The 27,052-nt window shown below is 38.4% G+C and overlaps 2 protein-coding genes and 2 long non-coding RNA genes across 4 annotated transcripts; 3 read left to right on the forward strand and 1 right to left on the reverse strand.

Moving 5' to 3' along the window:
• Positions 1 to 495: 495 nt before the first annotated feature.
• Positions 496 to 27,052, reverse strand: LOC124253035 (protein FAM204A-like). The gene is made up of 7 exons (XM_046686754.1): positions 26,748 to 27,052; positions 25,380 to 25,473; positions 25,104 to 25,236; positions 23,433 to 23,631; positions 6,587 to 6,643; positions 1,923 to 1,972; positions 496 to 798 (listed from the first exon to the last, which is right to left on the reverse strand). The coding sequence occupies exons 1-7, from the start codon at positions 26,952 to 26,954 to the stop codon at positions 756 to 758; spliced, it is 783 nt and encodes a 260-aa protein (XP_046542710.1). The 5' UTR covers positions 26,955 to 27,052; the 3' UTR covers positions 496 to 755.
• LOC124253024 lies at positions 7,128 to 14,646 on the forward strand. Its single transcript, XM_046686743.1, has 2 exons — positions 7,128 to 7,287; positions 11,788 to 14,646. Exon 2 carries the CDS (start codon positions 11,809 to 11,811, stop codon positions 12,601 to 12,603), a length of 795 nt encoding a protein of 264 aa, XP_046542699.1. The 5' UTR covers positions 7,128 to 7,287; positions 11,788 to 11,808; the 3' UTR covers positions 12,604 to 14,646.
• Positions 15,590 to 16,022, forward strand: LOC124253049. The gene is made up of 2 exons (XR_006892081.1): positions 15,590 to 15,721; positions 15,906 to 16,022. It is a non-coding gene; the product is annotated as an uncharacterized LOC124253049 (long non-coding RNA).
• On the forward strand, positions 17,053 to 20,402 carry LOC124253044. Its single transcript, XR_006892079.1, has 3 exons — positions 17,053 to 18,473; positions 18,677 to 18,790; positions 19,444 to 20,402. It is a non-coding gene; the product is annotated as an uncharacterized LOC124253044 (long non-coding RNA).

The following is a 27,052-nucleotide window of genomic DNA, read 5'->3' on the forward strand; positions in this document are numbered from 1 at the left end:
ATACTTCTGACCTGGTACTATACAGAGATCTGGTTCTTGTTTAGATACTTCTGACCTGGCACTATACAGAGATCTGGTTCTTGTTTAGATACTTCTCACCTGGCACTATACAGAGATCTGGTTCTTGTTTAGATACTTCTGACCTGGCACTATACAGAGATCTGGTTCTTGTTTAGATACTTCTGACCTGGCACTATACAGAGATCTGGTTGTTGTTTAGATACTTCTCACCTGGCACTCAATTATTCTGTTCACTTTTGCAGTGTTACATGAATTTTGTCCTCGAACAAATTGCAGACTTAAGGCAAGAGTTCTTTTCAACAGAACTTATAGAATTCAAATACTATTTTCAATAGACTGTGATCATAACCTCATTTTCCCCTGTTAGTTGTGAAATCTGGGAGATTCTGTCTGTTTGTAAGAAAACCATCTGCCATCATCAACTCCTGGCATATTGTCAATATCAGAGCAAAAAACATCCTTTCTTGTTTAGTTTCTCTTTGTTTTCACATGTTTTATTTACAATTGCATCAAAGAAATAAACACATCCAGATCTAGAAAACAGCATGTTAAATGTCAAACAAAAAAAGAAAGAAAATTATATATTTTTAAAACTTGACAAAGATTATGAAAAAATGGATTCATGAAAATCAATTGTCTAAAAACAACCACAGACGGAGCTTTTACATGGTAATGCAGACAGAAAAATATGTAATGGCAACAGATGTCCCATTCCCAGAAGGCATTGCTTCTTCCTACATGTTTCCTTTTGTCTCCCAACGCTGTTTGTGTTCAAATCTGAAAACAGAAATAATCTTATGGAAATATTTTGTAATTAAAGGAATAGATACAATTCAATTCTGATTTTGACATGAAATTGAATCTTCCCAGAGAGAGAGAGAGAGAGAGAGAGAGAGAGAGAGAGAGAGAGAGACTGTTTGGATGCTGATAATCAATCCTTAGCTTTCCACTACTTTCTCCCATTATCTGCAGCCCTGCTGTTCACAGGCCAGTCGGTCAGGTTAGGTGTTAATTTATGATGCATCTGTTGAAAACCCTGTATCCACGTTTCTTTAACATAAAGGTAACATGGGAGACTTTAGCCAGCTAGAATGTCTGAAACCAACACCCCGAGTGTTTGAAATATCTGCGTATATACTGATGCATAAGTTCATCCCTGCACACCACAAAACAATGATGTGGACTCTCCAGCATGCTGCAGTTAACCTGTAGAGCTGGAAGAGTTATTTCCCTTTATTTACATTTTCGCACACAAGTTCAACAAGATAATCACTAAGATAGTTGGTCTCGTTCCACACATTAACTGAGGACCTCTCTGTCCCCATTGAGTGTACTCAACATGATCTATTCCAGCAATGATATTCAAGTATTCTGTTTTTATTGTTTTAAAAGGAATACCCTATAAAAACTGCATATCCTCCGGTAGTAAACAAATTTTATGCAAAAGACTTATGCATATGCTTCATTTACAAACTGAAATGTGGGGGAATTACACAATTCTAAATTCTAATTATTGGATTTATTATCATGATTATAAGAATAGATACAGAACAAGATGATGGAATGTTTCAAAATGCTACATTAATCCATGTCAGTATCTTGGTGCTGAGATTAGTAATGGGAAAACTTGTGTGGGCACATCATGAAATTACTTGTGATCAGTGTCACTAGGCTCCACAGGTCTGAGTCAAGACCCCACAAAGCCCATCCTGGATCGTCCCCTGTGAGTTACCCTGTGTTCTCTGTCTGTGACACTTCCACTAAATGTTGTATATCATGAGTGGGAAGATAAATAGTGGGACAGCGGCATTTGACATCAGACAGGCCTCTGCTGGTCAGTCAGTGAATCAGACAGTGGATAATTCAAGTTTTAATCTGAAGAGAGATCTATGACCACCTACCCCCAGTTTAACTTCTTCTTTTTCTTGGCTTTAGCTGTCTCAGCCTCTTTCTGAAAAGTACAAAAATATTCTGTCAGCTGTATATCAGTTTATACATACGTTTCACATGTACGTGTAATTCGTGTTTATAGCCTTACTGTGGTCTTCCTGGTAAAGTCTTATAGCTCAGTGGATAAAGTGTTCACTTGCCTCACTCAATGTCTGGGTTTGATTCTCCACATGGAGAATCACACTTACACTGCTGTCAACAGTATTCCAGTTACATCACAGCAAGCCAGCTTCAGTGAAAGAAATCATACAATTTAAAAAAATCAACAGTACAGTACAACCAGAAATTATTGAGAATTTAAAGATTGTAATTTTTAAAAAAAAATTCACTCATTACTCACGTATTAAATGTGAATATTAGCAGAACATAACTCCAGATTCAAAGACAAATGAACAGTTAGTATTTTGTCAAGTCACCATGGGCAGCAATGCAGGCTTCAATGCAGCTGGGCATACTACTGATCAAAGAAGTTAGAAAGTCGTGGTCCATGCTGTCCCAATATCGGACCACCTCTTCTTTCATTTCAGCAATATTTGTCAGATTTTTCTTATTGACACTTTCCTTCATAAGTCCCCAAACATTTTCTATTGGATTCAGTTCAGGGTTATAGCTTGGCCAATCTAATAATGTCATATTTTGGGTCCGAAACCAGGCCTGTGAATGCTTTGAACGATGTTTTGGGCCGTTAGAACATGTGAGCAGATGGAAGTAAATGTCCCTTGAGAATATCTGTGTACCGCTCACTGTTCATATTCCCTTCAAATACACAGAGGGGCGCTGCAACTAACACATATATGCCACCCCACACGTTAAATTTCGAACTGTACTTTGGGTGCTGATACAAAGGTTTTTCAGTTTGTTTGGTCCAGAATTTCAGTGTATTAGGAAACAGCCACACACAACTTACATCTGAGAAAATCACATTGTCCCAGTTAAAATTTAAGCACCAGTTCAACCTTCGCTCCTTTTGTTCAGGTTTCATGATCGGTGATGGAATTCCTCGACTTTTCTGCCAACCCATTGCATGCAGCTCAGTTCTAATTGTCTCCTTGCAGACAGCCATAGTTCCTCTATCAATCATATCTAGCCTTAAGATTTCTAAACTCCTTCCTTTGTTTTAGAAACAAGAATACCAAGCCGCCTCCTGTCACCGACAGTCAATTTTCAGGGCCTACCTGCGCCTCCCTGGTGCTCAATGCCATATCCATTTGCAATATTTTTCAAAACACGATAAACAGTGGACAAAGGGATGCCTGTTCTACTTGAAATCACTTTAGCGGATCTGATGTCCTTGTTATAATACTCTAAAATCAACTTCCTCTTCTCTAAATCATCCATACTGAGGATCACTGAAAATGTTGTCTGCTAGCAAGTAAACAAAGGGGGATAACTCTTCACAAACTAATGAAAAAGAATTAACGGAGTTGTCTCTCTTGAATGAAACCAAGCTGGTCAAGGTTGTTTATACTAGAAATCCAATTAAACATATTCCTAAAATTCTCAATAATTTCTGGTCATACTATATAACATGAGCTGAGTGGCACCTCTTGCCAGTCAACAACGACATTGTAGCATGCAGCATGTGCAGTCCGTGCATTACACAAATTTATTTACACAAATGTCTACATAGTTTTAAAGATGCTTCTACGTTAATACTAGCCTAAGGTGACAAGAACACAATCTCAGACACACAGTTCAATCAGACCAAAGATGACAAGAACACAACCTTAGACACAGTTCAATCTGACAAAAGTTGACAAAAACACAATCTCAGGCACACAGTTCAATCAGACCAAAGTTGCACAAGAACACAACCTCAGACACACAGTTCAATCAGACAAAAGTTGACAAGAACACATTGTCAGACACACAGTTCAATCAGACCAAAGTTGACAAGAACACAATCTCAGACACACAGTTCAATCAGACCAAAGTTGACAAGAACACAATCTCAGACACACAGTTCAATCAGACCAAAGTTGACAAGAACACAATTTCAGACACAAACACAGTTCAATCAGACCAAAGTTGACAAGAACACAATTTCAGACACACAGTTCAATCAGACAAAGTTGACAAGAACACAATCTCAGACACACAGTTCAATCAGACCAAAGTTGACAAGAACACAATCTCAGACACACAGTTCAATCAGACCAAAGTTGACAAGAACACAATCTCAGACACACAGTTCAATCAGACCAAAGTTGACAAGAACACAATCTCAGACACACAGTTCAATCAGACAAAGTTTACAAAGAACACAATCTCAGACACACAGTTCAATCAGACCAAAGTTGACAAGAACACAATTTCAGACACACAGTTCAATCAGACCAAAGTTGACAAGAACACAATGTCAGACACACAGTTCAATCAGACCAAAGTTGACAAGAACATAATCTCAGACACACAGTTCAATCTGACCAAAGTTGACAAGAACACAATCTCAGACACACAGTTCAATCAGACCAAAGTTGACAAGAACACAACCTTAGACACACATGTGTTCAATCAGACCAAAGTTGACAAGAACACAATTTCAGACACACAGTTCAATCAGACCAAAGTTGACAAGAACACAATGTCAGACACACAGTTCAATCAGACCAAAGTTGACAAGAACATAATCTCAGACACACAGTTCAATCTGACCAAAGTTGACAAGAACACAATCTCAGACACACAGTTCAATCAGACCAAAGTTGACAAGAACACAACCTCAGACACACAGTTCAATCAGACCAAAGTTATGTCTACATAGTTTAAGAAATTGCCTTAATCTGCACGTCCCTATATTATATACCTTTTTGAATAGTACTGATGAACTAATATTTTATATTTATATTTTCCTAATATATGAATCTTACTATGTCACTTGTTATGCTAACAATTAAAAATGAAATTTTGAATAAATCATTACTCCATAACAGAATTGCGCTAACTGGCCCATCACTGTGCGCTTTGTCCTGACTGGCACATGTTATGATGTACTATGTGAGGAGAAATCAGATCAATTATTCAGATCACTTGGCTGGTAGCAGAAGGTCAGGTCCTGATCTGTGGAACTTTACTCAACAAACAGTCCATCAGTGGAGATGACTCACAGTCGCGAACAGTCAGTCAATATGAAAGGGAGATGATTAACCTGACATGTCATAACTCTGTGAGACACCACACCGTCGTCAGTGACAGTGGTAGAACTGATGAGAGTGGTATAATCAGTGAGAAAGGTACACTGGTGAGAGTGGTACAACTACTGAGAGTGGTACAATCAGTGAGAGTGGTACAACCAGTGAGAGTGGTACAACCAGTGAGAGTGGTACAACCAGTGAGAGTGGTACAACCAGTGAGAGTGGTACAACCAGTGAGAATGGTACAACCAGGTGAGAGTGGTACAACCAGTGAGAGTGGTACAACCAGTGAGAGTGGTACAACCAGTGAGAGTGGTACAACCAGTGAGAGTGGTACAACCAGTGAGAATGGGACAACCAATAAGAGTGGTACAACCAGTGAGAGTGGTACAACCGGTGAAAATGGTACAACTGGTGAGAGTGGTACAACCAGTGAGAGTGGTACAATCAGTGAGAGTGGTACAACCAGTGAGAGTGGTACAACCAGTGAGACTGGTACAACGAGTGCGAGTGGTACAACTGGTGAGAATGGTACAACCAGTGAGAGTGGTACAATCAATGAGAGTGGTACAATCAGTGTAAGTGGTACTTGTAACCAGTGGTACTTGGTACAACCAGTGAGAGTGGTACAACTGGTGAGATTGGTACAATCAGTGAGAGTGGTATTACCAGCAAGAGTGGTACAACCAGTGAGAGTGGTACAACTGGCGAGAGTGGTACAACCGGATAGAGCGGTACAACCGGCAAGAGCGGTACAACCAGTGAGAGTGGTACAATCAGTGAGAGTTGTACGACCAGTGAGAGTGGTACAACCGGTGAGAGTTGTACAACCGGTGAGAGTGGTACAACCAGTGAGAGTGGTACAACCAGTGAGAGTGGTACAACCAGTGAGAGTGGTACAATCAATGAGAGTGGTACAATCAGTGTAAGTGGTACTTGTAACCAGTGGTACTTGGTACAACCAGTGAGAGTGGTACAACCAGTGAGAGTGGTACAACCAGTGAGAGTGGTACAACTGGTGAGAGTGGTACAATCAGTGAGAGTGGTATTACCAGCAAGAGTGGTACAACCAGTGAGAGTGGTACAACTGGCGAGAGTGGTACAACCGGATAGAGCGGTACAACCGGCAAGAGCGGTACAACCAGTGAGAGTGGTACAATCAGTGAGAGTGGTACGACCGGTGAGAGTGGTACAACCGGTGAGAGTGGTACAACCGGTGAGAGTGGTACAACCAGTGAGAGTGGTACAACCGGTGAGAGTGGTACAACCAGTGAGAGTGGTACAACCAGTGAGAGTGGTACAACCAGTGAGAGTGGTACAACCAGTGAGAGTGGTACTGGGTCACCAGCAAGAGTGGTGAGAGTGATGCTGACAAACCACTGATTATGGTGATGCAATGTATCACCGGCAGATCCTGCCATATATAAGGGATGCCACTCCGCCTCCTGTGCACCTTATATTGCTGATAATCACAGACTCACCTGTTTGTCCTGCAGGTAGTTTCTTGCATCAATTGCATCAGCAATTCTTTTTCCAAACTGAAAAATAGGGAAAACAATGAAAGTAATATATTTGTTATACAAATCACAAGTTTGACAATAATAAGTACCCTACCCTGAACTATATATTTACAAAAACAATACTCATTTAAACTTGTAGCTAGAACAAATCATCTGTTAACTTGTTGCTTGTTCAAGTACAAAAATTAAGGGTAATTGCCATTAGTAGTATAGGGAATTTATCAGTTTCATATTACTTCTTCACATATTAAACATGTTAAGACAAAATATATATAACATACATCCAACATGCTGGACAATGTAAAGAATAATTTGTACTTAACACTGAAATGTGTTTGGGAAAAATGTAATACCTTTTGCTTCACATTTTAAATAAACACGGATCACAAAAATTAAATGATAATTTCTTAAATATGAAGAACCTCCAATAGAAGCAGTGACCAGACCAAGAGCTGGGCAAGAAAACCCATGCATCATGTAAGTCCCCCATGAGTTGTCTCCCTTCCCCACCAGGTGTCAGTGTGTGTGTGAGTGAATCATTACAGTGGTGTCTACTGCCGGGACTCAGCCACTGTCAGGTGGCTGGCAGGGTGGTGCCCTCACCCATCAATATCCCCCCACCCTGGGGCTCAGGAGGAGGAGTCACACACACAGGACATGTGGTGAGTCAGGGTGGTGGGCACAGTGGGATGAAGGGGGCTGGTGGGTGAATGAACATGAGATTTAACTGGTGAGTTGTGTGGTTTGTTTGGGAGTGAGTGTGTGAATGGAGGGGGGGAGGGGGGAATGGGAAATTAGGAAGAGGCAGGGAGGGAGAAGGGTATTTTTGCTTGTGGGAGTCAAAAGTATGCAGGGTCGGAGGAGTGGACACAGAGATAACTTAGGGGGGTGAGAACTAGACTGTCTCATAGTCCCAGAACCACATTATGTTTACTGCAGTAGAATTGTTTGTTTACTATCAGGAATTATCATACATATCCAGAGACTAAACATTAGTTTTTGTGAGATTAAGCATTATCTTACTGACATGGCCCTGTTATCGGTGCAGATGTTTTGACATCTTTATCACTGGGATGAGAAAGCTGATTTCAACATCTTTGAAAAGACAACTGATTTATTTAATTACTTTTTTTATGACCAACCTGTCATGTTCATCTGTTCATCTGATTCACTCAGTAATACAAACCAGGGAAAGAATGTGTGCAGTATTTATGCCTAAAATCCTGGGAGGAATAATAACACACTGTAGGAGCGGTGAACGGCAGGAAATAGTTCATAGCAGGAAGTGAACGATTTATCACGCGAGAGGAGAACAGGTTTTATTTTTTAGGTGTAGGAAAATTGTCAATATCTATATTTGTATAGGCCACACTGTCCCCAAAATTCATGCTGTAAAATAGAAGACACATGTGCGTAATTCCACCAAATATCTTTCCATTCTGTCATCATACAAGCCCCTGAGCTTGAAAACATTGTCTAGCATCGGCTATGTTTCCGTAAATTATCGAACTATCTTTGTGCCAAATTTGAATGCTTAGTGTTGCCCCATTTTCGAGCTTTCATCCTCGAAAGACCAACACCATCAAACTATTAGTGAACGATTTAAGAACCCAGACAAGTTGTCATGGTAAACGATTTCATTTTCTGTTGGTGAACGATTTACGGTCAACCTAAACTCGTCATCCAATTTGCAAAACAGCATTACGACTAACTATCAAGTATTCTATTCTTCAGATGTGATGTTTAAACGACGGAAATGTCACCATATCACTGCTACTAATGTTCTGAACATTTTCAAGACTTCAGTGGGGTGATATATCACTGTATTGACATTTACAGGGAGAAGACAATTACATTATTATTTATAAAGATATGTTTATGTCACATAACAGGTAACCTCAAATACGTACGAAAAGATTTCAAATATGTACCAAATGAAACTGATAAAGTAATTGTTGTCTCTGAGGAGCCTGAAAAAGTCAGTTTAGTATCAAAGGATGACGAATCACCATGTCCACCTAAAAAAGAAAAGATACACTCTTCAAAAAACGAAACGCATGAGCCATTTTAGAAGAATTTATTGTGTTATTTTAAGAGCAATTATTTCATGTAATTTCAATGGCAAAAAGGTGAAAATTCACAAGTCTATAGACAAAGAGTTGGCTAACACAACATCAGCCTTTATTGTTTCTGTTTACTGGAGTCCACAAGATGGCGTCAAAGTCAGTTCTTTGGTATGGCCACCATTGGCAGCAATTACTGCTCGGCACCGTCTCGGCACAGACTGGATAAGTCGGCGAAGTCACCCTTGTGGAATTCATCCCCACGCTTCCTGCTGTGTGATGGCCAGTTGTGGAAGTGTCTGAGGCGTGTGTTGACGTAGATGTACACGTCGATCGAATTCATCCCATAGGTGTTCTACCGGGCTTAGATCTGGTGTTTGGGAAGGCCATGGCAAGACATTGATGTTAGAATTGGCAAGGTAGCGGACCGTGACGCGTGCTGTATGTGAAGTAGCGTTGTCATGCTGGAACAACTCCCTCTGTCGGTTTATAATCGGAAGTATGTGACGTGCAAGGACTTCGTTGATGTACCGATTTACTGTCAGATTCCCCTGAGCCACCACTAAATCAGATCTTTATGTGCTGGATATTGCACCCCACACTATGACACTTCCCCAACCGAATCTGTCGAATGCAATTAGGGGCAAAACGTTCATTTCTCCGACGGTAAACATGCTGTCTTCCATCTCGCCGGTGAAGAAGAAATCGCGATTCATCACTGAACCAGACTGGCCTCCAGTTTCTAAGGTTCCAGTTCCGGACTCTACGACATCACCACAAGCAATTGCGCCAATGGAATTCTCTCAAAACTAGGGCTGTGTATTGGCAAATAAATTGTATTGCAATATATTGTGATTCTGGTACCCGTATTCCGATACGTATTGCGATGCATTGGGAGCCTAAGTGTTTGACAGTGAGTGACATCGATTGTACATGCAGAGACTATTTTCTACATACTAAGGCCATAAAAATAAACTTAATGGTTGTGATAACAGAAATTTCGAATTTAGATTTGATTTTGAAGGATTGTATTTTCTTTTTTATAAAATGTATTGTATGTAAAGTATGCTGTTTTGTCAATCAATTACAATGGAAAACATCAGCGGAATGAAAGTCTGTATGGATTTGAACTTAAACCATAAAGATAATCACAAAAAACAACAACATTGCATTACGTATCGTTTGAAAGGCCTATTGCGATATACCGTTAATAGCGGGCAGGCCTGGCGACAACTGGCCTTCTTGGTCGAATCCCCACTTCACGCAATCGATTCCTGACAGTTTGGTCGGAAATGTTTCTCAAACCAGGGATGCGTTGTGCAGTCTCCATTGTTGTGGCAAGACGATGACGCAAGTGAGCAACCGGGAAGTAGCGACCCTGGGCTTGGGTGGTAACTCTTTGACGGCCGCTTCTTGGGCGGAATTGGTCTGCAGGAAACAATCCCATAAGACGAGATATGGTGCTCTGATGAACGTTGAAATGTCGGGCAACTACAAACTGCGACTCCCCAGCTTCAAAGCGGCCTATGGCGATGTTTCGATCGGCGGCACTCAGTCGTGGCTTGATGATTTCCTCTTTTCCAGGCAAAACGAATGACAAAATTAAACACCACCTTTGTCTTTTTGTAGTCATCGATACTCCATGCTTTTCCGCTTACTTGCATGTGCATGTTGACCTGCATGTTTTCTTGGTGATGTTTTGGCTAATATTTCTTGAATCGCTTCTAAAACAAGGGAAAAGGTTAAAATTGCCGCGTTTTGGTGCTGAAGCACAAAGATGACATTTTGGAAAGAAATAGTATATTTGTATTGTTTTGCCGCAGCTACATGAGTCCAATATTCTCAAAATCACCGCGTTTCTTTCTTTTTTTTTTTTTTTTGAAGAGTGTAGATGATGAATTGATGAATGAAACCGCACTTTCATGGCATTGCTTTCGATAGGTGTAGATGTGCTCACAGGGGGGTGAGTATGTGTCCTGTTTAATGAGCTGCCCAAAGTGATTCCACTCACTTGTAGTGTCTCCATCTGCAAATGTTTTGCGACTGATAAGACCATGTTAAAACAATAGTTAAGAATACAAACCACTGCCACTTTTACTCAGATATTCTATAGAAGTTGACGGAGAGAATTTGTACGTAAGAAATATAATTACCATGTAGTACCCCCCCAAAAATGGTGAAAAACAATTATCAAGTTAAGTTAGCTCTACGTGACTGAAATACTGATGTATCTATATGGTTTCTCTGTGAATAAACAACTTTTGGGCACTACAGCACAGGTTTTTCACTAGAAACATTTTGAATAACCACCGTAAAGTGTTCACTGTGTAAATTAGAGTTCGAAAAGAAATCGTTCACCATGATGTTCTTAAATCGTTCACTAACAGTTTGATGGTGTTGGTCTTTCGAGGATGAAAGCTCGAAAATGGGGCAACAGTAAGTATTCAAATTTGGCACAAAGATAGTTCGATAATTACTCTAAATGTTGGTGTATTTTGTTTTTCGTTTATACAGCAATGATACTTTAAACTTTGATATATTTATGCATCTTACGGAAACATAGCCGATGCTAGACAATGTTTTCAAGCTCATGGGCTTGTATGATGACAGAATGGAAAGTTATTTGGTGGAATTACGCACATGTGTCTTCTATTTTACAGCATGAATTTGGGGACAGTGTGGCCTATACAAATATAGATATTGACAATTTTCCTTCACCTAAAAAATAAAACCTGTTCTCCTCGTGATAAATCGTTCACTTCCTGCTATGAACTATTTCCTGCCGTTCACCGCTCCAACGGTGTGAATGAACACACTACAGTACTACAGATAGGGTGTATGTAGGTCCTCGGGGAGGCAGGGTGTTGGCTGACCTTATGTTAACTTCAGATGAGTTAAGTGGTTTAATATGATGATTTCAATCGTTTCCTTTTTCATAACTGAATGATACTCAGATAACATTCCACTTCAAGTAAGCGAGTTTGGTGATGTGTCAAATCTGCGATTATCAAGCAATGATTTCAAAGTTGTTGTTGGAAGTAAATGCTGTCCAAAGTATTCAAAGTTCTGCCTTCAGTTCTGGTGTTATTTCTTCTTCAGAAACAGGCCTGCACAACCAAGATGGCTGACTTCTTCAGTTTTCTCCAGTCGACCTTGAGTCAGGAAAAACAAATGGAAGATGCTGTCAACAACAATGACATGGACCGTGTCTGTGAACTCATCAAGGACTACAAGATCAACAACAAGGTTCAGCAACAAGGCGGCAACACTGCTCTCCACCTTGCCACCAGACTTGGACATAAAGAAATCGTAAAGAAGCTCCTTGAAGCAGGAGCTGATCCCATGTTGAAAAACGACTTTAATTTGACGCCTATTGACACTGCTACAAGGAAGAGTCATCAGGACTGTCTCATACTTCTATTACGTTACGCTACAAACTTCCCAGCAATCAGCGTCATGTGGTTGCAATCAGGAGGATCCATGATACTCTGGAAAGAAGCCACCGATGTTGTCATGGGAACACTGTTGTGTGCCACACCCAATTTTGGATCCACTCGGAGTAATACACAGAACAATTTATTTTTCCGACTGGTAGATACGAAAATGTTACACAGTTTGAAACTCCTGGTGATGACGGGGTACAAGCTAACAAATGAACAGAAGTTGAAACTTGAATCATCGGATGAAAAGCAATTTCTTGAATGGCTGAAGTCGTATCTATTCAAGCCTCAGTCGTTACAGCATTATTGTCGCATTGCAATTCGACAAGCTTTTGAGTCTCGATTCAACGTCTTCTATGGGACGAGGTTTCTGCCCCTCCCAGCATCACTACGGGACTTTGTTTGTCTGGACAGTGAACTCCATTCCATGGAGAAGAAGGAAAAGGAGAGCACCGAAGCCAGTGACGAGATGTAGACACGTTCCAGTCAACTCAACGTCTTTCAGTGAATTGGAGTAATGGGCCAAAACAGATTGGTTGAAATCTTTGTCTCTTTCCCAAAAGTAAATGTATGGATTGCAATATGGTTTAAAATTGTCTTAAAAGTCTACGGACCCAAATGAATGCTTCACTGTCTGTTATGTCTATGAAGTCTGATAACAAGCATTAGAAAAATTACTTAAAAGCAGGTGAGTCAGAATGAGAGGCAACGCTGTAATGACCCAACTATAAGTCTACAAGTTTCTGATATTATTTTATTTCAATCTAAACTGTACGTACTCACTAGTCCAACAGGAAACCAAGACATTGCCCAGAGTCGGACTTCAGGAGGACAATCAATGAAGACACTGTGATACAAAGTGGATAAACACAGGGCAAGGCATCATGTTGGCTTCCACTACCGGGTATATTACGCAAGTCTTAAGAGTGATACTGAGATATTTCACATTAGTTTCATGTGTCAGACGTAATTGGTTTGGATGAACATACAAGGAGAGAATGATTCCAGTCTAAACTGGAGTGGTGCATGTTATGTCAATATTGAGAATGAAAATTGATTGTTGATTGGCTATTTTGTTATATATTTCTTTGTGACTGACTTATAAGTATGTTGCAGTTTGTTACTCTATGTGTCAATGATATAATTTTGTTAACTTTATACCAGTGCATGTATTTTTCATAAACACAAGAAGCCAATTTTCATGTGAGTTTCTTACTCTGGAGAAGGATTCCACTATGCTAGTTCTTGATGCGAAGTGTGTGCAGGCAAAGGGGAGGTAACTCTTAAGTGTGTGTCATCCTGATTAACATGAATTATGATTTATGTTTGGGATTTGCTTTATTATGATCTATACAAATTTGCAAATGCTGATACAACTTGCATATCAAAATATTTTTGCTTCCTTCATACAGTATTAAATTCAAAGATTCTACTAAATGTAGCCATATCTTACAACTTAGGTGCTGGAAAGATTATTTTCCTACAATTGTGTGCATAATTAGTAACTTTGTTAACCAAGAAGATCAAGTGAGGAAAGTAGCAATGGTTGTGAGGAAACTAGCTTTAATACAGTATAGCGAGACATGATATAGCTGGTGGAAGACAGTGTCTGTGTGGTTGATGTGTACAGTTTTTGTGGAGATTATGAAATGTTAAAATACCGCTATGAAGGGAACATACCTCTGATGTACTTGTAAAATTGCATATAATGCACAATGTTTCTTGTTAAAACCCTTTTCTTGTTTGCACCCGTGAAGATCCGGGTTCATTTATTAAAAAAAATAAAAGTAGATGGTCAGTAAGTCCCAAGTTTTAACAGTATGAAAAGTGTGATTATCTCTGTTGTGTATGTTCCAACGATATTGTTTCTATGAGATGAGTACTGGAGAGCATTATTATTATTATTATAGGATATTTATATAGCGCACATATCCACGTATCTAGTACGTGCTCAAGGGCTGACATTTTCCCCCTCGATCACTGGACGTCAGTCTCAACGACGCATCATATTATCAATCTGAACTCCCTGGGGATCATACAACTCTTGCTGCCACTAGGCGCACCGAGTTATTGCGGCTTTCTCATCCTTACGAGGTATACTGCCTTGCTAGACGCACTGCTGTTAGTTGTCATATCATACCCTGAATTTAGCTGTCATATCAGTACCCTGAATTTAGCTGTCATATCAGTACCCTGAATTTAGCTGTCATATAAGTACCCTGAATTTAGCTGTCATATCAGTACCCTGAATTTAGTTGTCATATCATTTATGTAAGTACCCTGAATTTAGCTGTCATATCAGTACCCTGAATTTAGCTGTCATATAAGTACCCTGAATTTAGCTGTCATATAAGTACCCTGAATTTAGCTGTCATATAAGTACCCTGAATTTAGCTGTCATATAAGTACCCTGAATTTAGCTGTCATATAAGTACCCTGAATTTAGCTGTCATATAAGTACCCTGAATTTAGCTGTCATATCAGTACCCTGAATTTAGCTGTCATATCAGTACCCTGAATTTAGCTGTCATACCCTGAATTTAGCTGTCATATAGTACCCTGAATTTAGTTGTCATATCAGTACCCTGAATTTAGCTGTCATATAAGTACCCTGAATTTAGCTGTCATATCAGTACCCTGAATTTAGCTGTCATATCAGTACCCTGAATTTAGCTGTCATATAAGTACCCTGAATTTAGTTGTCATATCAGTACCCTGAATTTAGCTGTCATATCAGTACCCTGAATTTAGCTGTCATATCAGTACCCTGAATTTAGCTGTCATATCAGTACCCTGAATTTAGCTGTCATATCAGTACCCTGAATTTAGCTGTCATATCAGTACCCTGAATTTAGCTGTCATATCAGTACCCTGAATTTAGCTGTCATATAAGTACCCTGAATTTAGCTGTCATATAAGTACCCTGAATTTAGCTGTCATATCAGTACCCTGAATTTAGGTCATGTGTCATATCAGTACCCTGAATTTAGCTGTCATATCAGTACCCTGAATTTAGTTGTCATATCAGTACCTGAATTTAGCTTGTCATATCAGTACCCTGAATTTAGCTGTCATATCAGTACCCTGAATTTAGCTGTCATATCAGTATCCTGAATTTAGCTGTCATATCAGTACCCTGAATTTAGCTGTCATATAAGTACCCTGAATTTAGCTGTCATATAAGTACCCTGAATTTAGCTGTCATATAAGTACCCTGAATTTAGCTGTCATATAAGTACCCTGAATTTAGCTGTCATATCAGTACCCTGAATTTAGCTGTCATATCAGTACCCTTTAGCTGTCAATTTAGTTGTCATATAAGTACCCTGAATTTAGCTGTCATATCAGTACCCTGAATTTAGCTGTCATATCAGTACCCTGAATTTAGCTGTCATATCAGTACCCTGAATTTAGCTGTCATATCAGTACCCTGAATTTCAGTACCCTGAATTTCATCATATCAGTACCCTGAATTTAGCTGTCATATCAGTACCCTGAATTTAGTTGTCATATCAGTACCCTGAATTTAGCTGTCATATCAGTACCCTGAATTTAGTTGTCATATCAGTACCCTGAATTTAGTTGTCATATCAGTACCCTGAATTTAGTACATACCCTGAATTTAGTATGTCCCTGAATTTAGCTGTCATATCAGTACCCTGAATTTAGTCATATCAGTACCCTGAATTTAGTTGTCATATCTATACCCTGAAATTTGTGCATGTCCATAACTAAAGACTATCTCTACTGATCACAAGTACTTGTGCACTAAACAAGGATGAATCTCCTACTGCGCAGTCTGATGCTGCCTCACAGATATAGCTGTACACTCACTAAGGGCCATACTGTTATACTTCTAGTCTGTCATACAGACCCTGAAACAAATATATCCAAGAGAACTCATGCAAGTTAGAATGTGTGGCAAGTCTAGATTTCCACAGTTCAGAAAATGAAAAGAAAGTCTCTGGGCTCCTTATCATTATATTTTAGGATTATTTTTATGAACAGTATTTTTCTGTAAAACATGTTCATATCAGAGGCTAGATGTTAGTATATCGTACTTCAAGCCTTCTAGCTTCAGGCATACATGTAACTTGGCATGACAATTATTTGTAGTTTTCGACTTTTTCATAATATATGTGAATCAGTAATGATTAGCTGTGAACACTGACAAGTGCTTATGATCCTTGCTGGACGGGTTGTAGGAAAAAAAGTCATGGAAAAATAGTCATAGATTTGGGTAGGAAAAAAAGTCATCGGAAAAAAAAATCATAAACTCAAAAAAGGTCAGTATTGATAATGTATTTATTTAACAAGTCATAACAATATTATCATCAACAGCACTACCACCTTTGAACCTAACTTATAAAATTAACGTAAACATTCAAGTAAAATACATGACATCAGAAAATGCACTATCATCATAACACTATCATCTGCAACAACACTACATCAGTCAGTTGTCCTAGCATATTTAACCGAATGTTCCAGCCAATGCCGTGAAGAGTTTGAGTCACAGTCTTACGGCCAGCGTGTCTTATATTAGCTGCTAGAAGGAAGCCATTTGAGTAAAAGCATCAACTGATAATCCCATGAGTTCATTAATCAGTGTGACATCGTCAAGCTCAAAGCAAGTTAAACAAACAATCATATGACTTGTGACTTTTAATCCCATAGTCCTTGAAGAACTAAACAAATAATAATATGTTCATTTCTCCTGTTTTGATAAGATCCGATTGCTTACAGCATCACACTGAAAGAAATAATTAACTTAAAAGTGAAATAGTATAAACAATGTAAATGGAGAAAAGGACGTTTTTATAACAGTTGTTGTTGAATTAGTTTTTTACAAATAACTGGAGAACAGGATGTTTTTATTATTGACGATAAAATTGGAATATATAAAATACAGTATAAACAAGGTAAATAACTGGAGAACAGGATGTTTTATAATAGTTATTTTTCCTATGACTTTTTTTTCCATGACTTTTTCCTATGACTTTTTTCCGTCCAGCGCTGGACGAGGTGGACTCTCCTGTATGCTGCCCATGTCCTGTGTAGTGACCCCACACTGGCTGTGATGTATTGCAGTACAATTTACAATGAAATCTGCATGGCATAATGATGAAAGAAATGTATGCAATATTTATTATATTTTTACTTACTGTTTTATGTGGTAGTTATTATAATGTCAACATACCTTCAGTTTGCGAGGTGAACCGTGGATATAAACTGGTGTACATCCCAGGAAACCAGTGATAACGACGCCATACTGACCGAACAGCCTGTAGTGGTTACAGTGTCCGTTGTCAGGCCAATGTGCCAGGTTGGATTCTGGCATCACTGAATTTTTCCGGGATGTTACGAGTCATGCTAAAGACACTAAAACCCTCTACTCGCTGAGAATGTCTCGATTGACTGTATTACCTACATTAGTAGAAATATATTCCATTTCTTCCTGTTGATCAATACCAAATATGCAATCGTGGTTGTGATGAAAGGAACCAATGTGCGAATCACTTGAACCATTTCCTGTACAGAACACCTTGTGGTATGCACTTGTACACATGAACCAATTACTTGTTGATGATATGTATTGTATATTTGTGATATATTTATTTTTGGTTTCAATACTTGTTTGGATATTGTATTGTTGTTACAAGTGTTATGAATTTGCTACTGGATATTGTTAGCCCTGAGTTAATTCCACCGTTGTCTGTTGTCTAGTTAAGCAATTGTTGGTTGTCTTTATTTCATTATACGTGACAATGGGTGAATAATGAAGTAGAAAGACAAACGAGATGGAAAAAGTTGAAGTCAGTTATGAGACTGTAGTTATCTCCCTTTGACCAGTTATTATATGCTTGCAGGGTTTAGCATATGGTCTGAAACAGGAAGTGTTTTTGTTTGAGATGAGTGATATTTACTTGTGACATGTTTTCATAGAAGGTCATTCACTCAAACAGCACTCAACTCATCCTTCAATACATGCTAGGTTAGTAATAACTGTTTATCATGAGAAATAGTTTCACACAGGAGACTTGGACTGGGCGTAACCTCTGCACACTGACAATAACAGATAATCAGTGACTGAACCCCTGACCTCATTTGAATATTACTGTGTACCTGTAATTAATACCGGACAACCGAGGTTGCTGCATTTTGTATGTCTACCTGAGCAATAAGCCATGTACCGGTACTTGACAAGTGTAACACCAGATGTTGATACAGGTTGGATGTGGCAAGTGTAACACCAGATGTTGATACAGGTTGGATGTGGCAAGTGTAACACCAGATGTTGATACAGGTTGGATGTGGCAAGTGTAACACCAGATGTTGATACAGGTTGGATGTGGCAAGTGTAACACCAGATGTTGATACAGGTTGGATGTGGCAAGTGTAACACCAGATGTTGATACAGGTTGGATGTGGCAAGTGTAACACCAGATGTTGATACAGGTTGGATGTGGCAAGTGTAACACCAGATGTTGATACAGGTTGGATGTGGCAAGTTAACACCAGTGTTGGAACACCAGATGTTGATACAGGTTGGATGTGGCAAGTGTAACACCAGATGTTGATACAGGTTGGATGTGGCAAGTGTAACACCAGATGTTGATACAGGTTGGATGTGGCAAGTGTAACACCAGATGTTGATACAGGTTGGATGTGGCAAAGTGTAACACCAGATGTTGATACAGGTTGGATGTGGCAAGTGTAACACCAGATGTTGATACAGGTTGGATGTGGCAAGTGTAACAACACAGATGTTGATACAGGTTGGATGTGGCAAGTGTAACACCAGATGTTGATAAAAAGGTTGGATGTGGCAAGAAGTTTAACACCAGATGTTGATACAGGTTGGATGTGGCAAGTGTAACACCAGATGTTGATAAAGGTTGGATGTGGTAAGTTAACACCAGATGTTGATATAGGTTGGATGTGGCAAGTGTAACAACAGATGTTGATACAGGTTGGATGTGGTAAGTTTAACACCAGATGTTGATACAGGTTGGATGTGGCAAGTGTAACACCAGATGTTGATAAAGGTTGGATGTGGTAAGTTTAACACCAGATGTTGATACAGGTTGGATGTGGCAAGTGTAACAGCAGATGTTGATACAGGTTGGATGTGGCAAGTGTAACACCAGATGTTGATACAGGTTGGATGTGGCAAGTGTAACACCAGATGTTGATACAGGTTGGATGTGGCAAGTGTAACACCAGATGTTGATACAGGTTGGATGTGGCAAGTGTAACACCAGATGTTGATACAGGTTGGATGTGGCAAGTGTAACACCAGATGTTGATACAGGTTGGATGTGGCAAGTTAACATGCAAGACAATATTAATAACAACAAATAACAATCCAGTGAAATTTGAAAATACATCAAGAGCAATAGGTGTTTCTAATCTTTTAAGCAAATTTTACCTAAACTTATCCCTAAATATATAAAAAGTTAAATAAGTTTTGAAAGTTTGCCTGTTTGTAACCCAAACTTATTGGTTTGTAAGTTTTGTAAGACATGTTAGAACACATGTCATCCTCTGTTGATGTCAGATATATCAACATGACCTGACACAAGTGAGTGCGTCAGTATTAATGCTGCTTAACGCTGCATCGGCAATTTTACTGCTATTTCCAGCGAAGGGTTGACACAAGATTTTGTCAGATACATCAGCATGAGTTGACACAAGATGCTTGCAGAGGATGGTAGATTTTAATCAAAAACTGTTGATAGGTTTCACATCAAAAGGTACGAAGATGATATCAGATTTTTCATCCCAAACCATTTTTTCAAGGTTTTAGGTTAATAAACATGAGTCGACATGAGTGAGAGTATTGCTTAATGCAATTTTACTGCTATTACCAGAAAAGGGTCTACAGAAGATTTCATCAGATATATAAACATGAGTTGACACAAGATAAACAGTTAAAAACAAAGTCTTGAGTGCATAAGGTACAACTGTCAAAGATAATGATGCCATTTGATTGTGATGTAACACAAACCGATGTGACAATGTTCTGTAAAGCACTGTGATGCAGCTTGATGTAAATGCTGGTGTCATGCCCCAATACTAGTATTTCTTCACATACTTTCCAAATATGGTGGTTTGTAGCTACAGGGTATATGGATGTGATAAACTCGTGTTTATGACTGTGTTCTCAGGATGAAGCGTGTCTGTGAGGATCACAAGAAGATGTACCATGCTTGGAGGTTGATCATGTTGCAAGTGTATGTCATGCCATTTGTCAATAAACCTTTGAATAGACTGAAGTGTTGCTGTTTCTGTCAGTGATGGAAGTTGTTTGTCACAGTAGACAGTAGACCACTGGATTCAGCAAATAGAAGTGAGAAGGTACTGTTGGCGCCCATAAAGTGACAAGTCACGGAAAGCTGTGGACCTAACTTAACAACTGGGTGACAAGCAAATCTTTCTTTTTTTTTTATTCCTGGACAAAGTACATTTGCTGATTGTGTCACTTTTTGTTTACATAACCAGGGAAGAAAAAAAGAGAGGAAAAAAATAAATAATAATAAATATATAATAAAGAAAAAAAACTATATATCACTCATACTCATCCATACACTAATTCACACCCACTAGAAGCTTTTAACATTCATGTTGGATACTGCAGGAGGAGATATTCAGCAGTGTTTTGGAGGGTGATTTAAAAATAATACTTATATACATGTATACACATACATACAAAAACACACACACACATGCATGCATACAGTGTAGCATGTTACCAAAGGTTTTCATAAGAAGCATTTCCTAAAAAATTCAGCATGTTTGGATTTATTAAAGTGTCTAGTTTTTTCTATCTGGTAGTAGTATTTAACCTCGTTTTGGAAATGTTTTATGTTTGGTAGGTAGTTTTGCATTTTGCACCTGTAGATGTGAAATTTGGCTAACAAGAGTATTAAATCAAAAATATCATCAGTTTGAAAATTTTGAGAAGAGCCAAAAAAGGATTAAATGTAAAATAAGATTTATCTTACCATTATGTAGATATTTGGATTCAATCCATTGTAAAAATCTTTTCCAAAATATTTTGCTTACCCTACAGTCCCAAAACTGATGTTGGACAGATTCTGACTCAGCCTACAGAAAGTACATAAACAGTTATCAACAATATGCATCTTAGTAAGTATTGACAGGTAGAACTCTGTGGAGTAATCTGAGCTGGAACCATCTAATCTAAGGGTCTGGAGTAGTTTTGTGTGCTCTCGTAAATAGGCTAGGCCAGTTCATATTGATTAAAAGTTCTTCTTCAGGGTTCGAAATACATATGGCATATATATGGCACGGTAAATTTTGAAATGGCACGGATAAAAAATATTCTTGGTGCCCTTATGGCATGCCTAATTTTTTAGAGACATAACTCACCTTTAGTCATTTAATCCCCAAAACAAAACACTTATGCAAATGACAAACAAGCAAAAACATTTATTGACTTTATTGCCCAGGAAGTTACTGGAATTATGATGGATGATGTAAAGAAATCTGGTTGTTTTTCCATATAGAGTGATGGGAGTACTGATAGTTCAGTTATTGAAGAGGAAATTGTGCATGTTAGCTATATTGAACAAGATAACCTGTCACACAATTCTTAGCTATCAAAGGTGCTGGGAAACCAGAACAAATGATGCTTAAGAAAACCATCTTAACAGAAGACACATCAGCGATAACAGAAAACAGGTTACATTTGTTGTTTACTAACAATAAATTTCAAATGATCATCATCATTAATACAGTCATTCATTCTAAAAACATGTGGGCACACTTGATTTCTGAAAGGCACAGTTAAAATATTTTCCTGGTGCCCAAAGGCACACTTAGAAAAAAAAGTATTTTTTATCCCTGTTCTTCCCACTTTTCAATGACTTTTAAGTTATCTTCAGTTTGAGTTATTACATAATAGTATTTTTTTCAGCCTTTTTTACATGAAAAAAGATTGTTAATATATATTCGTGTTGTTTGTTATTTCCAGATCAGGGATTTTTTTAATGCCTAAGTGTTTGAGGTATTTGGTAACTGCTCTTATAATGCCATAATCGTTACGGAATTGTTGCAATGTCATAAAATTACCATCAGTGTTTAGCAGGCAATGAATGCTGTATATATTGTTAACATAGAAGTTTCGGTTGTAGAATGATTTGCCATTTATAGTCATATTTTGGTTGTATAGCAGGGGTTCTCTTAGGAACTCTTCATACCGTTATTTGGTTTTATCTTGTTGCTGTATTTGGAAAAGGCAATAAGACAATCTTTCCAAAAGTGGTTTTGTGTTTTTCTAGCAAGCTTTAGGTGAAAATCACTTCCAAAAAGGAGTATGTCGGAAAAGTCAGGATTCACATTAGTCATTAAAGTTTTCCATTTCTTTTCAAAGTCAACATTTAGTAGTTTCTTCATCAGATAATTTTCAAAGAGTCAACATAAGCAAAGATATCTATCATACCAAGTCCCCCCTGGGATATAGGTTTACAAACAACTGTTCTCTTTATTTTGTCTGGGTTATTATCCCATAAAAACCTAAAAAGGATATTATTTATCTTTCTAAGGAATTCTTCTGGTGGATTTGGGAGTGTAAGAAAAAGGAAGTTGAGTTTTGAAATGAGCATTGATTTGATTACTGCAATTTTTCCCAATGGTGTTATTATTCTTTTCATCCATCTCTTAATAGTTTGTTCGATTTCAAAGATTTTGCTTTCAAAGTTCAGTTTAATCATTCTATCACAATTAGTTGAAAATATTATGCCTAGAATTTAAAGGTTTCAGGGTTCCATTCAAGGTTTAAATCTGGTCTAAATTTGACAAGCAAATCTGATCTGGGTACCCGCAGGGTGACAAGAAATAACCTTGGTTCCACAAGGGCACAAGGTTTCATTCAGTCAGTCATGATTCAAAATAGTTAGATCACTCAGATTTCAGTGTTTCATCCTGGAAATGGTCAGCGAATAAACATCGGGTCCATGTGTGCAAACTGTGCAGTGAAATCTCTTTATCAACACCTCTATTGCATATATCACTGAACTTTGTCAAGACAAAATAGCAGATTCTTCTTTTTTAAATCGTACCTCTGAGGTGAGTTTGTTCACATTACCAATTCAATAATGTCATTTGTTATGTTTACAGACAAAGGTATTTAACCCAGTGTAAGAATACCCACATGGATGATCCACCTGGGTCATAATTTCATCCCTTTTTTGCCTACATGGAAAACTTGACTTGTTCGGGACTGCAATGGGATAAGTTAACAAGATTTCCCTGGACATGAACATCTGAACAACAAACCTCGCGTGTGGAAAGATGATCACTGAGTTGCTCTGCCTCCTCAAAATCTCCACCAGCGATGGCTGCATCAACGTTCTTCTCCAGCTGAGTCTTGGGTGCATGTTTCCCGTGGTCCACTCCTTTCAGATGGTCATTGACAGTCAGCAACTCTCGCACCTCCTGCCACTCCGTGTTACTGGTCGATGTGGAAGGAGCACCACTTAAACAGCAAGGTTACCACGGTTACAGATATATGACACCAACCTGGAAATTCTTGAGGACCAAAGACACCAGTGGTTGATGTCATATATTTCTCAAAGTGCTAATGACAGTATCATAGTTAAACCTGTTCTTTTTTCTAAATCAAACGTGGCAAGGTGGCAGAAATCCATAGTCCCACCAACGGACACAACTCACTTCTCTTTGACTTGCAACCACTGGATGCCAATCCCAGACAAATACAGGCAGTACTTATATTTTGTTAAGTAGTATGAAATAATTTACATTCACAATGAATGCAGCGAGTTCAAATATCATGGAATAACCAAATCATGATGGATAAAATATATATGCTGGACAAACATATTTTTCAAAAGTGACGAGGACAGCATTATGGTTTTACCTGTACTTTTTACTAAAATCCAAAGTGATAAGGAGGAATCTTCAGTCCCACTAACAGACACGACTCACAACCAGCACACAGTGAACTCACCAAATTGGTTTCTTTGTAACTGAGTGTACAGCTTGTGAGTTGATTGATTCAAGCAGGTAGCTTTTGTAAGTTACTAGTAGGTGAAAGTGGTTAGCTACTGGGAAAACATTTAATTACACTAGCAATTGTTAAAATAGTTCAGTGTTGTTTGTGACTTGATGTGAAATAGCCTTGTTTGTTGGCTAGTTTTGTCAACAATGTGTGTGAATCTTGTACCCATGTCACAGATTGAGGACTGTGACTATGACAACTACCATAAACCATGTACAGCTTTACACTACTGATGTCCAGAAGATCTGGGTGAACATTACTCATAACGAAAAGACTTCCGCCCGTAATCCCCCTAAATTTTAACGATGAGGAACAATTTCTTTAAGTTTTTAGAAGTTGGACATGTCTTTCAGTATGTTCAGACACAATTAAAGAAACATATTAAAACTCATCCTTATCAGATGAAACAGAATGAAACAAATGGGGGGATACAGACGGAAGTCTTTCTGGACTGTTTGCTGGTTGGCTGAAGACGTCTTGGCAGGCTCCTGGAAAATCCTACCCACCACTCTGATTGTGGAACAACAACAGATAAGAGTTCCGCCCGTAACCCCCGCTTGAAATATATTCTATTTATCAGGATTATTTGGAGGTTTTAAGGTAGATTAGGGTTTAAGATGGAAAGAGTTCCTTCCGTTCCCCCCATATTGTTTTTGTAACCATTACCGTGCCTAGGGCCCTTATCATACAACGTGGTTTGACCCTTTATACTGTAATGAATTTTTTGGGTATTAGTTATTTTTGTGAGTTCTCTCATAATTGTTGTGTTAGGTTTTGTTGATAATTTTAGTATATATTAATTTATAAATATTATTTGGGATGGGGGAACGAGAGGAACTCTTAGTCTTACCCCACAGTAACAGACAAATGCAAATATAGTACATTTCTAAGATTATCAGCCTATGATGAATCTATGATTACAAAGGTACCTTGGCTTTTCTTCAGTTTTCCTCTTTCTGTTTGACTGCATTCTCTCAGGATTTCTTATAACTGGTGGCCCAAGACGTACATCATGCTCTCGCAAAATATCAAGATCATCTGGGTTGGTTATTTCTTCCTGAACTGGGAAATAAAACTAAAGACTTTACAAATATGTGGTGAGTGAACTGATGATATCCCTTTTAATAGTATCACTTTAATATTTTACTAACATTCAAAATCTGTTCCTAAAAAACTGTACACACGAAGTCCAAACTCTTCATTACCTTTAGCAAGTGTTTCTCTCTGAAGATGTTTGATCCTCTTCTGAGTTGATCGTTTAGTGGCATCATCAGTTCTCTTCTGTAAAACTTTAAACTTCTGTTGAAACACAAAGACATTGTTTTTCATAATCCATCTGTTCATAGTTACCATGTGTGTATGGCAAGAAACAATTACAATACACCATGCAATATCAAATCTGCATAAATTGAGGGCAAGATATTTGACCTTACATCAACCACTACCTAAATGTTTTCCTTCAATTATATAAAGGAATTCAAACGCTAACAGATTTCAGTTTTTATGCACAAGCTACTTCTTGCAGCGATCTCACCTACATCTATCTATGATCCTAGCTGTTTCGAAAACCTTCATTCACATTTTGCTACCCATCATCATGTCATTGTGTCACTTATATATACGGTATATTCTAAAGGTGCATGGAATTTTTCAGTGTTCAATACTTGCTTGTTAAGAACACTCACTGAGAGAATTCGGTAAAATGATAATAAATGTGCACGGTGATTGATGAACAAACTGCATAATTAGTTGAAAATTTTATAAAATTTCTTAAAATATGGCCCCATAAGTTTTGAAAATGACCCCATTTATTTACGCTGAAGGGGTCCCAGTTCCCCCCTTGTCCAGTTGCTTGGCAGGATGATATCTATAAAATTACTGACTTAATAATTTCTTTCCTTTCTCTTCTGTTTTCTCTTCCCATTTTTACACTCTGTTACTTTCAATCATAATGGCATATGTAAGACTGCAAATTCTAAATCTAAAGTGCCTGCACTGGCTCATTGTGCAAATTTAATACTTTGATGTCTGTAGACAATTCCACTGTGCTATGAAATCTAGCTATGTATCTATTTTATGCGAATGAGCTGCGTACAAGCCGTTTGTTGGCTGTATCATATACTTGTACTACAGGCCGACGGTCTACATACACCAGAATAAAGAGAGAATGACTGCTAAAACTCAGAAATATTTCTCAATAAATAATACACAAAATATATCACAAACTGAATGTTCTAATTTCTATAATCACTGATTGGAAGAATGCACATTGCCTAGCTTAGCAAGTGGTCAGATTGATGCAACAACTGTTATATTTCCAAATGGAGGACAGATTCTAGTACTTTTTTTGTGTGTTGAATCCCTCACTGGATTCGAACCCACTCAGACATAAAGAATGGACGTCTGACAACGGGTAGCCTAGATCACATATTTTGTAGGTGCGGTTAATATTCAGATATTACACTATCTGCCACCGTGTATGGTCAAGGCTCGGCGAAACTCAAGACATCATGGTCTCTGTGTTTAAACAATGACAGAGTCGACCAGACATTACAAATGAATAAGGCATTCACCTCCCACAAACGCTGAGAAACATTCTTTGGTTTGCCTTGGCGATCTTCTATGTTCAAACAAGATTCTGTTTTGGTATCGGATTTTTCACTCTTCGGACAGCTGTCATTCCTTTCACTCTCCGTTTCAGCACACGCTGTATCTTCGTCTGACTTATTTGACACAGGTTCGGCGTAAAGATCACTAGGGGCAGGTACTTGTGCGTACATGGTGTTTCTGTCAGTGTTGTCAGAGGAGACACAGAATCAAGGATTGTTATTATTTTGAAACATGCTGGTCATGGGCGCCGCCATTTTAACTCCAGGCG

Source organism: Haliotis rubra, unplaced genomic scaffold, assembly GCF_003918875.1.
Source record: "Haliotis rubra isolate DU_JTF1 unplaced genomic scaffold, ASM391887v1 Scf114, whole genome shotgun sequence".
NCBI classification, from domain to species: domain Eukaryota; kingdom Metazoa; phylum Mollusca; class Gastropoda; order Lepetellida; family Haliotidae; genus Haliotis; species Haliotis rubra.